This window comes from Neopsephotus bourkii, unplaced genomic scaffold, assembly GCF_033783945.1.
Source record: "Neopsephotus bourkii isolate Nb327-2 ecotype Australia unplaced genomic scaffold, CSIRO-AGI_Nbou_v1 NB_1624, whole genome shotgun sequence".
NCBI classification, from domain to species: Eukaryota; Metazoa; Chordata; class Aves; order Psittaciformes; family Psittacidae; genus Neopsephotus; species Neopsephotus bourkii.
The window spans coordinates 4,425,840-4,439,228 of NW_026902099.1; the positions used below are offsets into that span (position 1 = coordinate 4,425,840).

A 13,389-nucleotide genomic window follows, 5' to 3' on the forward strand; every position below is an offset into this window, starting at 1 on the left:
AAGTCCCTTCCAACCTGATATTCCACAGTCCTACGAAGGAGTCCTCCCAGCATCCGTCACTGCGCCGCCTGCCGTAAAGCGCCACCGCCTCCCCACGCACTAAGCTACCAAAAGCCGTCCGCGGTCGGGGGAGCAGTCCCATCCGGTGTCACGTGACCCGAGGGAAAGGCCGAGAGAAACCCCTCCCCCGCCAACCCGCCGCTGCATGCAGCCCGTCACGGCACACTGCTCTTTCACGTGACCAGGAGCGAGCAGCGTGATTGGTCTGCGCCGTCGTGGGGACTCGAAGCGCGGCTGTAGTGAGGGCCCTGGGGGTTGTGTTTCGTGCGGGGCGTGCTTGGCGATGTTCGGCCTCCTGGGCAAGGCTCTGTCCTACTTCTGGAGGCGCGCAGATGACGAGGAAGACGGAGAGGAGAGATGTGCGGCGTCAGGTAGGAGTTCCTGGGGGCCCCTGATGGGTTTGCGGCGGCACATGCGGGCCATGTGTGCAGCTTCAGGTCTTTGAGGGTGCTGGTGGTCTCGCCCCTCACACGAGTGGGGCTGAGTGAAGACCTGCTTACTTAAGGAAGGGATTCAAGAAAAGAAGGCAGCCTTTTGACTGCAGAGCATGCAGGAGTGCTCCTAGCAGCACTTTTTGCTTTTTCAGCACAGGAGTTTTAGGTGTGTTGGATTCCCCATGCGAGCTTAAACCACAACACTTTCTCTTGCTGTGGAAAATCTTGAAAATAGCTGTTGACCCAGAGCTTTTGGGAGAAGTTGTTTAGCGTGAGGGTATTATTTTATCTTGGGTTTTTCAGTGTATTTGAATATGTATATATATTTAAGTGCTGGATTCTGCACCTGAGATGGGTCAGTCCTGGCTTGACTGAATAGAGAGCTTTGGCTGGAACTGTGAGGGGGGGAAATTTGTGACCTTTGGAAGAAGGATCAGGCAACTGAGGAGGACTACAAGGTTGTTGTGAGGCTATGCAGGAAGGAAATTAGAAGGGCCAAAGCCCTGCTAGACCTTAATCTACCTACTGCTGTTAAAGACAACAAGCAGTGTTTTCTGTAAATATGTTAACAACAAAAGGAGGGCTAAGAAAAATCTGCATCCTTTATTCAAGGCCAGCAGGATTAGGGAAATAATTGTCCCCCTTTACTCAGCACTTGTGAGGCTGCATCTTACATCATTTGTTCACTTTTGGGCACCTGGCTACAGGAGAGACATTGAGATGCTGGAGCAATTACAGAGCAGAGCAACAAACCTGGTGAAGGGCCTGGAGCACAAGCCTTATGAGGAGCAGCTGAGGCTTCAAGGAGGGTGGTGGCAGAGGGGGGAAGTGCTGATCTCTCCAGGGACCAGTGGTAGGATGCAAGATGAAGCTGCATCAGGGAAGTTCAGATTGGACATGAGGAGAAGGTGCTTGACTGGAAGGATAGTCAGTCACTGGAACAGGCTCCCCAAGGAAGCAGTCACAGCACCAAGCCTGCCAGAGTTCAGGAAGCGTCTGGGTTATGCTCTTAGTCATATAGTTGAGTTCTGGGTAGTCTTGCAAGGAGTAAGGGGTTGGACTCAATCCTTGTGGGTACCTTCCAACTTGAGATATTCTATGATTTATTTTTTTTCATGTGGCTTGAAGAATGTTGTTTTTACAATGTAGTTTGTATTTAACTAGCTTTCTTAATTGTTTGAAACCATAAGTTGCCATGAGACTTCAAGACTTAAATGTGAAACTAATTAGTTGTCAACTGTTGGTTTTTCAGTTGAAAAGAGAATGACCTTTTTATAGGAAGGGTAGGACTTTTCAGTAGCATTCATTACTTGTTACATAGTTCTGTAAACTGAAACAATTCTGTTTCATGTCAGTGCTTTTCCTCTGGCTGCAGGTGATAAAGAATTAAAAACTGTCCAAGGAGTTGTGACACGATTTTGCTATGATTATGGGATGATAGATGACATGATAATATTCACAAAGGATGCTATTAAAACGGCTGTTCCACTGACTGTTGGACAGGAAGTTACTGCCACTGTTGAAGAGGATAAAACATCGGGTCGCTTGAAGGCTATCAGGGTAAGAGGTGAAGATAAATAGTAGTCTCACTTGCTCTGTAAATCCCTTGAGACTTTTCTTTAAAAGTTAGTATAGTTACAGCCTCATGAATTCTACAAAATAGAAGACATTGCCAGCTCCTCATCTAATGGTGATAAATTGGTTTGGTATTTTATTATTATTTTATACCATCTCCTTTAAAATGTGCCTTTAATATTTGTTCTCTGAATATAGGTATAGATTGGTTGAGCATCTAGACCGGTCTGAAACTATTGGTTGAGATAATTGCATCAGAATTTGCTTAATCAAATGTGGTTCAAACCTCTGTATATTAACATTTTTTGAGTTTCAAAGTCCATTTTATTGTTACATGAATGTATAAAAAAATAAAAACAGGCTGCAAGTTTACTTTTTTTTTTGCTTAGAAGTGAATAAAAACATAAATTTCAAAACTTCTGTTGTAACAAACCAGCAATTTACTGTCATGTAAAGTTATAAAAATTGAGATTTTGATACCTTTTTGCTTACTATTTCATTTGTAAACATACTTCAAGCGTGATTACACATTGTCACATCTTTAAGCTACCATGATTTTTTTAATCATACAGGCTCAGCTCTGAGGTGCCTGTGATAATCCAGCTGAGGAGCTGAGTGAGGTGACCCTTCTACATTGAGATACTACATAAATACAGCTGGTGCTTGGAGGACTGACAGCAGTGCAGAAGCAGTTGATAACTGAGTGGTACAGAACCCATATTCCTGGCATGTGTCTGCTTGGCTCATCTGCAGTACACTTTTAAGTACAGCACTAGATTAGTGTACTTCATCTCATAAATGCACCCTGACCAAAGTCTGAGCCAAAGCTTGAGCTGCTTTTATAGAGCAAATCACAGCGTAACTAGTTTAAAAGTTAACTTGAGTTTTCTAGTAAATGAATATTGGGTAATGAAGCGTCTTACCAACTCATGCCATCTATAAATAATGTAATCAGCAAACATATTTGTGACATCTGTAGACTACTGAAGAAATGGATTGCAGTTACTGGCACAGACTTTTTTTTAAGATCTGTTGCTGGTTTTGGAATAACTAATCTCATGAAAACTATTTCTGAGATGCTGGCAGTTAATTGTCAACTGGGAGTTGCTTATAGGTGGGGTTTTTTATTCTGGATTTGTTTGGCATCTGTTTTTTAATAATTTATTTCAGGAAGATTTTAAATGTTGCCTGCTTCTATTTTTTTCTGTTCTGTGCTTCCTTTAACTCAAAACAGCAACAAGAATAATTCCTGAAGTAAATAAGATGTTTCATACTTAGCAATATTAAGTTGTAAAATGAGCTACAGTACATATAACATTGAAGGGATTTTTTTCTTGGCAAAATAGGTCTAATTTTGAAACCAGTGCAGTCTCTCATTGATTAAATAAAACTGAGGAAAGAATGTTAGTGGGGAGAAAGTTTTGTTGTGTGGTCTAAAATGAAACATAAATGGAAAGTGAAAGAGAAGTATCATTTCTAAAATATTCACAGCTCTAGTGCTATGAGAACCCTAGTGTCTTGTAAGATAACTTTTGTGTATGTCTGTTTGTTTTTTGTTTTGGTTTTTTGTTTGCTTTTTGAGTAAGAATGACTTTCTTTTTTGTGGAACTAAATACAGGAAGTCCAACAAGCAAATTCAGTGCTGGTTGGTAAAATAGTACTCTCACACACAGTCAAAAAATATGTTCATTTAAATCCTTCTCCTTCCTTGTTTTCCATCTGACTGACATATTTTCACAATACTGTTGAAATATTGTCATCACTCCAAAATACATAAACCTGGTAACTGAGAAACTGCATAAGTTGCTCCACAACAACTAGGATGTCTTGGCAGCTGTGGGATGCTTTGCTGTATGTGCTAGATAACGGCCTTTTCCAAATACTGGGGATAAACATAATGATTTATCTTGTTCCTATTTGCGATGAGTCATTGTCACACTTTAAACACAGCCAGCAGGTGCTTTATCAACATTGGATAAAGCCAAAACACAGCACTATTAACTACTAGGAAGAAACTTAACTTCATCCCAGCCAAAACCAGGACAGTTGTAAGTCCTGTGGACATTTCAGAAGATCTTTTGGCAATGTAGTTTTTGGCTGGATGAGTAGCTTAAAGCCAAGCTTGTGCCTAAAGTTGACTGGACTCCATAGAAAGTCAGGATCCAAAGGCATTCTTGATTTAATAAGCTGGGAGACAAAGATTTCTTCAAAGTACACAGTAGTATGTGAGCTTCTGCAAATGAAAAGGAAAAGGGTGTAAGTGCTCTTTTCAAGAATGTTAGAGGGAGGGGAAGGTGGGGAAAAAGGCATCAAAGTTACTGCTGGGCAAGAGCAACTATGACTGTAATGGACTTCCTGCATAAGGAGTCTAGGGCTGCCACTTCTGGTCCCAAGATTTTGTCTGTGTTGCTGTAAAACCCTTAATTACAGAAGAACAGCACTAGTCTCCTTTCTCTAAAAGGGACTGTTCTACGTACTTGGTTAAAAAATTGAACTAATTCCGTACTCTGATAATTCTTGAATTACTTTCCATGTAGTAGCACAAACTTGAGAGGCCCTTGAGAGTTCGCTCAAAACAGCCGACAGCATTCCAATCGTAGTCTTTTGGGGGGGCAGAGGGAAGTCTCCCTTAGATAGAAGAAAATAAAATAGCTTCCTGATGAGCATAATCATTAAACAATATACAGAGTTATGCTTGGGCACCAACACTGTCTTCTTCCAAGAAAACTGAATATTGCTTCTTAACTTTTGGTGTTGAAGTAACCTTAAAGATATGGTTCTGATTTCAGGAGTGCAAGCCCTACAGCCTGAGCACTGCCAGCATGTAGGTTTGCGGAGAATCTGGAAGGCACAATTAAAACTTCTTTGGTGTCAGTTGTGTTTTCTGTGTTACCTACGTTAAGGAAGAGCATGGTCAGCCTTGAGTGGCCCTCTGCTCAGTGTTTTCACGTGTTGAAAGCCTTTCCTTAAGTGTACTTGCAAGTATAATTCCATATCTAACTAATTTTAAATGTAAATTTACTAGTCTTCTGTGGAGCAGTGTAATTGCTTATTCAGATTCTATCCATATGAAGCCATACAAATTGCTTAGGAGAAAGTTTGATATTCTTGGATATTCTTGGTGAATGTGAAGATAATATCTGTCAGACTGCAGCAAAACATAATTTTTTCTCTATTTTTTTTAAGTGAGTTTTAAGGTAATTGAAAAGAATACCATATAGAAGTGGTTCTTTTCAGGTGATATAACAATGTTGACTAAACAATAAATAGTTACATATACTTTAACAGTAATGTTTGCAAACTCTGGAGTAGAGGTAGACCTAAGCTATTTATTACTATCTTAAATGGTAATATTTTTTATGTTCAGCAAAACAGATTATATAGAAGTTATGTTCATAGTCCAGTTGAAATTGGACCAGACTTCAGGAAGTTTCTAATCTAACCTTCTGCTCAAGGGAGGGCCAGCTGACTCAGGGCTTTATCCAGTCAGGTCATGAAAACTCCACAGATGGAGAGAGACTGCACAGCCTCTGAAGCCTGAACCCATGATGGTGGTGGCTCTTTGGGAGCAAGAAAGAGGCCTTACAGTTCTAAGAATTCTAGTAATTAAAAGTAGAGATGCTATATACTTGCCCCAACATAGGTGGGGGTGGGGGGAAATTGCATACACTGATGCGTTATAGCTCGTGCTCTGCAGAGGACTGATTAAGCAAGTAAACTTACATTTGAGGTGGTGATATGGGGAGTCTGTATGAAGCAGTTCTTGAAGTTTGGGTTTTTTTGGTTTGGGTTTGGGTTTTGGGGTTTTTTGTCAGATTATTAATGACTATGGGCAGTCTGAAATACACAAAGTGTTTATAAATAATATCTTGAAAATGTACTTTTTCTTTCTGAAATAGTGACGTTCTGCTTCCACTTGTGTCAGATTGCTGGGAGGGCAGTGGTCCTCTTTGCAATATGAAGAAAATTCTTAAGTAGAACTAAAGCAAGAGAGGCATGAGAGATTTGACAACATGAAATTGTAGTAGTTGTCACTGTTGCGGTATCCAGCAGACTTCTTAAAAAAGTTAGTGGCTACTATTTATGGGTTTTGTGTACAAAAATGAACAGCTACAGTGAGCATAGAATCATCTAATGAGGAGCTTCCATAAGCTGTTTAAATTATGATATGTATTGTACTAATATGTGTTTAACATATAAGCCTAAGTATCAGCTGTTTGAATGTTGGGATTTTTCATATTAATAGGTAGATACTGCCCAAAATACCTGGGGAGACTCCAGTGATGATGCTTCTGAACAAAATATGAAAACATTAATCGGAAATATTACCTCTGTCTCTAAGAATGGTGGCTATATTAATTGCAATACATTTTTTGCAATGGAAGATGTCTGTGAAGGTGTGTAGGGGATTTCTTTTTCTTATTTGCTCTTCCTTATTTTTTTATATGTACTATAGAAATATCTTCTGATAAACTTGCATTCAACATCCCAAATAAATTCTAATAGCATGTATGCAGTGAAACAAACATGGGGTTTGGGTGAAGAAAGCTGCCTGTTCATAACTGGCATGCAGTCATATAAGCATAAGTTACATGCATGCAAGTGTATTTTTCCACTAGCATCTCTTGCATAGTTTGTCATAACCTGTTGGGGAAAGAAATGCTAAGAGAAGTTTGAACTTGCTGGATCTGAATCATGTGTTGTTCTGGCTGGTTATTTTATTTAACTTAAATTAGTTCTGCATGAGAGTAATGCAGAAGACATCAGTTGCAATTAAACTTGAGAAATGTTCTGTCTTACACAGGCTTTGAACCTTATGAAGGTGACTGTGTGCAAGCAAAATATTTTATTAACCCAACAACGTGGAACAGTGAAGCAGTTGCTGTAAAGCCTTTGAGATATAAGCAAGTAAACAAGGTGAATGTTCTGTATATTATTTTTGGCAAGAGGAATCTTGTGTGAAGTGGGGTTTTGAAAGTGGTTTTAAGTTGCTAATATGGGTAGATCTTCTGTAACACATCTTTAATTAAAAGGTAAAGCATATCATCTCATCCATTTATAGGATTATTTCTAAAATAACAAAGCCTTTTGAAAAAGCACACACACTTTGTTAGAACAGGAAGAGTTACTTATTTACGGGCTATCAATTGTTGATTTGGATGCTTACTGTTTTAGCTACACGCATCCTCATTACAAACTGTGTTTTTCAAACTTTGAGAAGTAATGACTTTGAAATTTATATTGTTTAATTTATCCAAGTGTTTTGGCTTGAAAACAACTGTTGTCCCCTTTTTCATTTTCATGAAAATACTTGTTACCTCTATTAATATGTGTACTAGGTTTATGGTTTATTGTATTTGCCTTATCTGTAGATAATAATATTTGCATGGCAAGCATAGGAAAAATTTTATGACTGGTTAATGTTGAAGTATAAACTAGATAAGTTGGTAAGTCACAAGATAGGTGTCATGATTAAGTCAAATATACATATTGTAGTATCATTTCAGTGAAACCTTATGCTTATCTGAAGTAGTTGTGTTTCTTTACATTTCTAAATCTAAAGATGAGCACAGTGGTTCCAGGTTAGATCTGTAGGTTTACCTCCCATGAGCAACTGAAACTTCAGAATGCAGCTCTGTTAATGCTGGAATAATTGTTGCAGGAAAAAACTGCAATGGTTGGTAATGGTAGCTAGCTTAAGCAGATAATATTAAGTAAAAGTGAATAACAAACTCTTTCAGGCTCGCATTTCCAGCATCTGCGGAAGAAGTGGTGCAGTAAATGAGAGTATATTCTTTACTTTGGATTCATTGAGGCTTCCTGATGGCTATTCACCATGTAAACATGATCTAGTGAACACAGTTGTGGTGGAGAGCACTCAGTCGTGTTACGTTTGGAGAGCTCTCTGCTTGGTGCCAGTCAGCCAAGATGGGTAATGTTCATTCTTTTATTCTCTTTCCACTTAATAACAACTAGAGATTAATTGCAGTTATGCAGCTTAAATTCTTCTGCATCTGTAAAGCAAGAAATACTATGAGTTTTCACTAGCTGACTAGAAGGCTAGTTGACTAGTTGATGGGAAGATCAGAGTGTGATACAATTTAGCCCTTGATTTTTTTCTTCCTTTCCAGAAGGTGAAGATGCCTGTGCTTACTAGAGAAACAAAACTAGTAGCAGCTCTTGGGTAATGCTAGGCAAGGATGGAATTTTGCATGGTTTTGTTAGCAAAATGCCAATTCATGCTCTTACCTTGTGTTTTCTCTGTGTTCTTCTGGTGAGGATTTTGCTTCTTGAAAACCATTCTCAGCAAAACTGATGTAAAGTGGTTGTATATTTAATCCGTTTTGCTTAAGTTGTAGTATTCTTCTGGTATCTGTCCTAAACAGAGTAGTTCAATGATCTGAGGAACAGAGACTCTTGGGCTTGCACATACCAAACTGAGAGGTTGTGCAGGTGCTATAGAGACTGTATGGATGTGAAGAGGATCTGGACAGATGGCAGAAAAGGTTGAAAAAAGTATCACTTTTTTTTATGATCACTAAGGAGAAAAAGCAAAATTTTGTGGAATAAACAACTACATAAATGTAGAAAGGAACAGCTAGCCAGTAGCAGTTCTGCAGCAAAGATCTGGAGTTTGGCTTGCGAGTTTTGGTGTCTGTTCTGTGAAAAGCACAAGTACTGGCCAAATGTGTATAGACAGGGCTGTTACCTGTAAAATCTGTCACTCAGTGCTAACAAGGCTTTGGTAGGATTACTGAGTGTGATTGTGCAGGCCAAAAATAAGCTGTCAACCAAGTGGAAAGTCCTAAGGAGAGCAAAAAGGGCATCCAGATACCTCTCCAACAATGTCATTTGGAGATCTTGCCAGGAACTTTGAAGAATGGGATAAGCAGTTTTCACTGGAGAAAATGGATGCAATAGACTTAAATTATACCTAAATAAAGCCTGAAGTTTTTACATCACTTTGCACAATAGTACAATTTGTTCACTTGTTTTTCAGTTGGACCAATTTTTAATGATGGACTTCATACAGAAAATTCTTACTAAAGCCAAGTTACAAAAGTACACCTTCAGGTTGATTTCTCAGGTTTACTTTATTTCCTACCATATCAAAAACTTGAGGTAGCTTAAGCTGCAGTGAGAGACATCTAGTGGGCTCTGCTAGTAAACTGATGTAGCTAATAGAAAATGACCGCAGCTGTTTTTTTACTTTATTATATTAGATGACCTCATAGCAGCCTTCCAGTATCTGAAGGGGCCTACATGGATGCTGGAGAGCGATCCTTCGTTAGGGACTGTAGCAACAGGACAAGGGGTAATGAGGTCAAACTTAAACAGGGAAGTTTAGGTGAGCTATAAGGAAGAACTTCTTTATTGAGAAGGTGACCAGGCACTGGCACAGGCTGCCCAAAGAAGTAAATGCTCCATCCTTGGCAGTGTTCAAGGCCAGGCTGGACAGAGGCTTGAGCAACCTGGTCTAGTGGCAGGTGGCCCCGCCTGTGGCAGGAGGGGTGGAAGTAGATGAGCTTTAAGGTCCCTTCCAACCCAAACTATTCCATGATTCTGCAATTCTTTCACTAAGGAAAACTTAGGGTATGCAGATATTAGCGACACTTAAAATACTTCCAAGATATTTTTCATGCCACTTTATCTAACAGAGTAGTTTCTGAATGCTAGAATAGAAGCAGTTTTTTTAATTGTCTCTGCGGGTAGCTGGCACTGAGAGAGCTCTGGTCGCTGTCTCAGGGAAGAGCATGTGACTTTGGCTTCATAGACATTTTTCATCAGCAGTAGGTGTGATAGTTCTTAAGGGTACTTTTTGATTCTTTGGCTTTATAAAAACTTATTTTTCCAATTGCTGCTTTCAGACATAGCAGTCAGCAGAAGACGGAAGTGCTTGCGGTACATATTAAAACTCTTCCAGTCTAGTCATTTTATCTCTTAAGATCCAGTGCTAACCAGGAACTGTTGTTTGTTGTGTCTTGGTTCAGCTCCCAAGGAGATCTGTAACAGCTTCAGGCTTATTTTCAATTTGCTGCTTAAATTAGTAAAGGCAATCAAGTTGTCTTGCAATTGTAAGTAGCCTCTCACCTGCTTCTTCCTGAATGTTGTGCCTGTGCTCTGGTATAGTGATTCTAAAACTTCTGCTGAAAGACATTTGTTGAATCTCTGTTTTCAAATTACTAGCTAAAATTATATTTACAGACAATTTCACTCTAATGGAGTCAGTATGGATGAGCCTTATGAAGACTTAATGAGAGACAAAGGAGGGTTGGAAGTGTCAAGAATGACTAATTTTGGAACTCTGAAGCTGGGGGAGTCTAAAAGAATGAACATTTGGATAGAGTAAGCCTTTCTGATTGTTCTGAGCTTGCTTTCTTCCTTTCTATCACTCCGTAATCTGTAAACCTGTCTTTCATACAGGCCTTTCATAGTTGAGCCTTGTAGTTCATGGTCTTCAAATAACCCCCAAAATACTATGGAATTAAAGAGAATTCTATATTGAATTTAATGTCTTTAGGATAGTCTTTTTTTATTTTACATCTGTCTTGCAGGTTCTGCTTTGTGATTTTCCAACCCTGTGTCTCTTTTCAGTCCTAATAAAATCGTTTTCTGGATTGAGGATTAAAGTAAATGCTTTACTTGTACGTGTGTTTAAACTGCAGATACGTGGTTGTCTTCAAAATCCTAGCTCATGAGGCTGTTGCTTACTAATATATTAAAAGCAGACACTTTTAACTTGGATGCTGAGTAACTATATTGGTGTATCTTTGAGGGGGTTCTGTTTTGGTGGCTTTCTCTTTGTTTTGGGGGGGTTTTAGGGTTGTTTTCCCTCCACATCTGGGCATAGAGGCTCAAATGAAGTCATACCTGAATACCCTCTATTAGTTTCTGTATGCTCTTTCCTAAGAGTCAGTTATCGAATGATAAATTTAAGTTACCAAAGCTTTTTTTTAATGCAGAATATTTCTGTATGCTTCATAGTAGTAGTTGATAAGACCTAGGAATACTAACATGTAACAAAGGTTTTAGTCCTCGTAAGTTAGAAATAGCAATGCAATTTCTTTCTGATAGTGGTTGTGAAATAATAGTGAATTAACCTGCTACAGACAGTTGTATTTGACTTCAGGTAGAATTAAGCTTCCCAAGAATATTAACTATGCATTTAATTATGTAATGAATTACATAACTACTTCTAGGAATAAAGGGTGTGCACCACAGTCCTTAATCAGCTGCAGATTAGCTGGATGGATGAAAGACAAGCAATTCAGTTTTCAGATGCCTCAAAAATGCCAAACCAGTCCAGAAGCATATCTGTCATCTTTTCCAATAAATCAAGAAAACCTCTCAAAAGCTGCAGTTAATTCATATAACAGTGGAGGAACAACATATGAGTCATTGCATAATACATCCATTATGAAGAATGGAGTCATTCCAGGTACAGTGAAATGTCAATATTTGAATGCTGTGTATTAACTCCTCAGAATACCTGTAAGGTTGAGATGCCTTGTCTCTGCTAGCAGTAGCAATTGGGGTAAGAGAATTATTTAAAATCTGTTTGCTGCAGACGGAATTAATTCTCGGGATACAAATCTATCAGGGACAGAAAAAACCTCTTCCCTGGTGGAAGATGAAAATCTACATAATGGAGAAAAGGAGCCAAGAGAAGATGTGGAACAGCCAATAAGACATGTCAATGTTACTGGAGAAATTGTCATACCACCAGGTGAAAAAACATTCATAGTGGTCATATGCACAGCTGTGTAAGTATTTTTTTTCCATTGGTTCTGACCAGTACAATTGAAACAAGTCATGAAAATTGACTTGATAGTTCCCTTATTCTGGGCACATTTTTTGGTGCAGGATAACACAAGCCAGTATATATAGCAAATACGGTAATGAAAGGAGTTGTCATTTTAATGCTCGATTCTCAATCTTGTCAAAAGAAAGTGGTAGTAGCAAATGAAGAAATATAATGGGGGAGTAGATAGCTTCTCTTAAAAAGCACAGTAAGGTGAAGACAGTGCCTACAGCTGGTTTGCAAAATGAGCATTAGAGCTGGTTCAATGAGCATTAGAGCTAATACAGATTTCCTGGAAGTTTTTGTGTTGTGCCTGGTTAAGTTTTCTTCCAGTTTCAGTACCCTGATGTCCTGTCATATTAAATGCAGATTATGTATGCTGAAATAAAAAAGGAAAAAAGTTTTCTTCCTTGAGGGAGTAATTTATAGAGGGCATAGTTATTGAAAAGCAAAAATACTTTGCTGTACAAAATATTTCATGGATTTAGTTAAGAATAAAAAGTGGCTTTGTGTGAGCTCTTTCACAATAGGAGCCTCCATATTGGAAAGCTTACTTTCATGTACTTTTCAGTTGCTTCCAGCTATAGCTCTATAAATGTTGTGTACCACAACCATTGATTCTTATGATGCTAATAATCTGAAAGTTGAGAGTAAATCATGATCAAATAGTTTCATTCATCAAAGCCACACCATATGAGCTTTCATACTACTTCTGTTACCATTTTAAATAATGAGGCAAGGGGTAGGAATCTTAGGAGGATGATTTAGTTGCTATTTGAAAGATAAGCTGCAGGCATGGCCTGCATTTGTGAAGAAAGGCAAGTAGAAGGAACAATGTAGATCTGTAAATGCCACAAAGTCTGAGAATCTTCTGTTAATACAGAGCAACCCACACAAAACTCCATGGGAGGCTGCAGCATGAAGGTAGCAAGTGCAAGCTGGCCACTTAAGAGACCACAGAGCCTGCAAAGTTAGGCCATAAATCTGGGCAGTTGAGTGTCTGCACTAAGTTTGTGTATCAGAGAAAACCAGGCTACAGCTTTAACCTGAGCAAGTAGTGTTAGGTGACATGAAAAAGTGGTACTGCTGAAGAGGAAGCTGGAATCCTTATGGGATGCCTTTGTTTCAAGCACATAGTAACAGTGTTGGACCATGTAGTTAGTGCTGAGTAGAGAATTGGGCTCTAGGTAGTGCTGGGATGGGTTCATTAAAGGATTTCAGAGCAGGTGGTATGTGTTAGGTCTTTTGAAGTTCCTTAGAAACCAGTCTGAAGAAACTCTTCCATCTGATTTCTGCTTTTTTTCCCTCCCCTCTCTGTCACTCCCCAAGCACCATTTACATGTGTAAAGTGCATTTTTCAGGAGTAAAAGATCTCTCCTGCTTTCTTCCCTTGCTGTATTTACAGTTAGGGCTCAGTTCTGAGTAGCCTTAAGCAAGGTGGAGCAAACCACTGTTTCTGCAAACAATGAAGGGATAAGCTTCAGGTTTCTCTGATGGAAATGCCTGGCCAACTTTCAG

The 13,389-nt window shown here is 39.1% G+C and overlaps 1 protein-coding gene across 1 annotated transcript in view; it reads left to right on the forward strand.

The window, feature by feature from the left end:
• Window positions 1-343: 343 nt before the first annotated feature.
• Window positions 344-13,389, forward strand: part of MOV10L1 (Mov10 like RNA helicase 1) — a 32,786-nt gene continuing 19,740 nt past the window's right edge. The window contains exons 1-8 of the mRNA XM_061373108.1: window positions 344-431; window positions 1,870-2,054; window positions 6,316-6,466; window positions 6,874-6,986; window positions 7,811-8,001; window positions 10,275-10,415; window positions 11,270-11,508; window positions 11,638-11,833. Coding sequence (XP_061229092.1) covers window positions 344-431; window positions 1,870-2,054; window positions 6,316-6,466; window positions 6,874-6,986; window positions 7,811-8,001; window positions 10,275-10,415; window positions 11,270-11,508; window positions 11,638-11,833 — 1,304 coding nt within the window. The remainder of the gene's footprint in view (window positions 432-1,869; window positions 2,055-6,315; window positions 6,467-6,873; window positions 6,987-7,810; window positions 8,002-10,274; window positions 10,416-11,269; window positions 11,509-11,637; window positions 11,834-13,389) is intronic.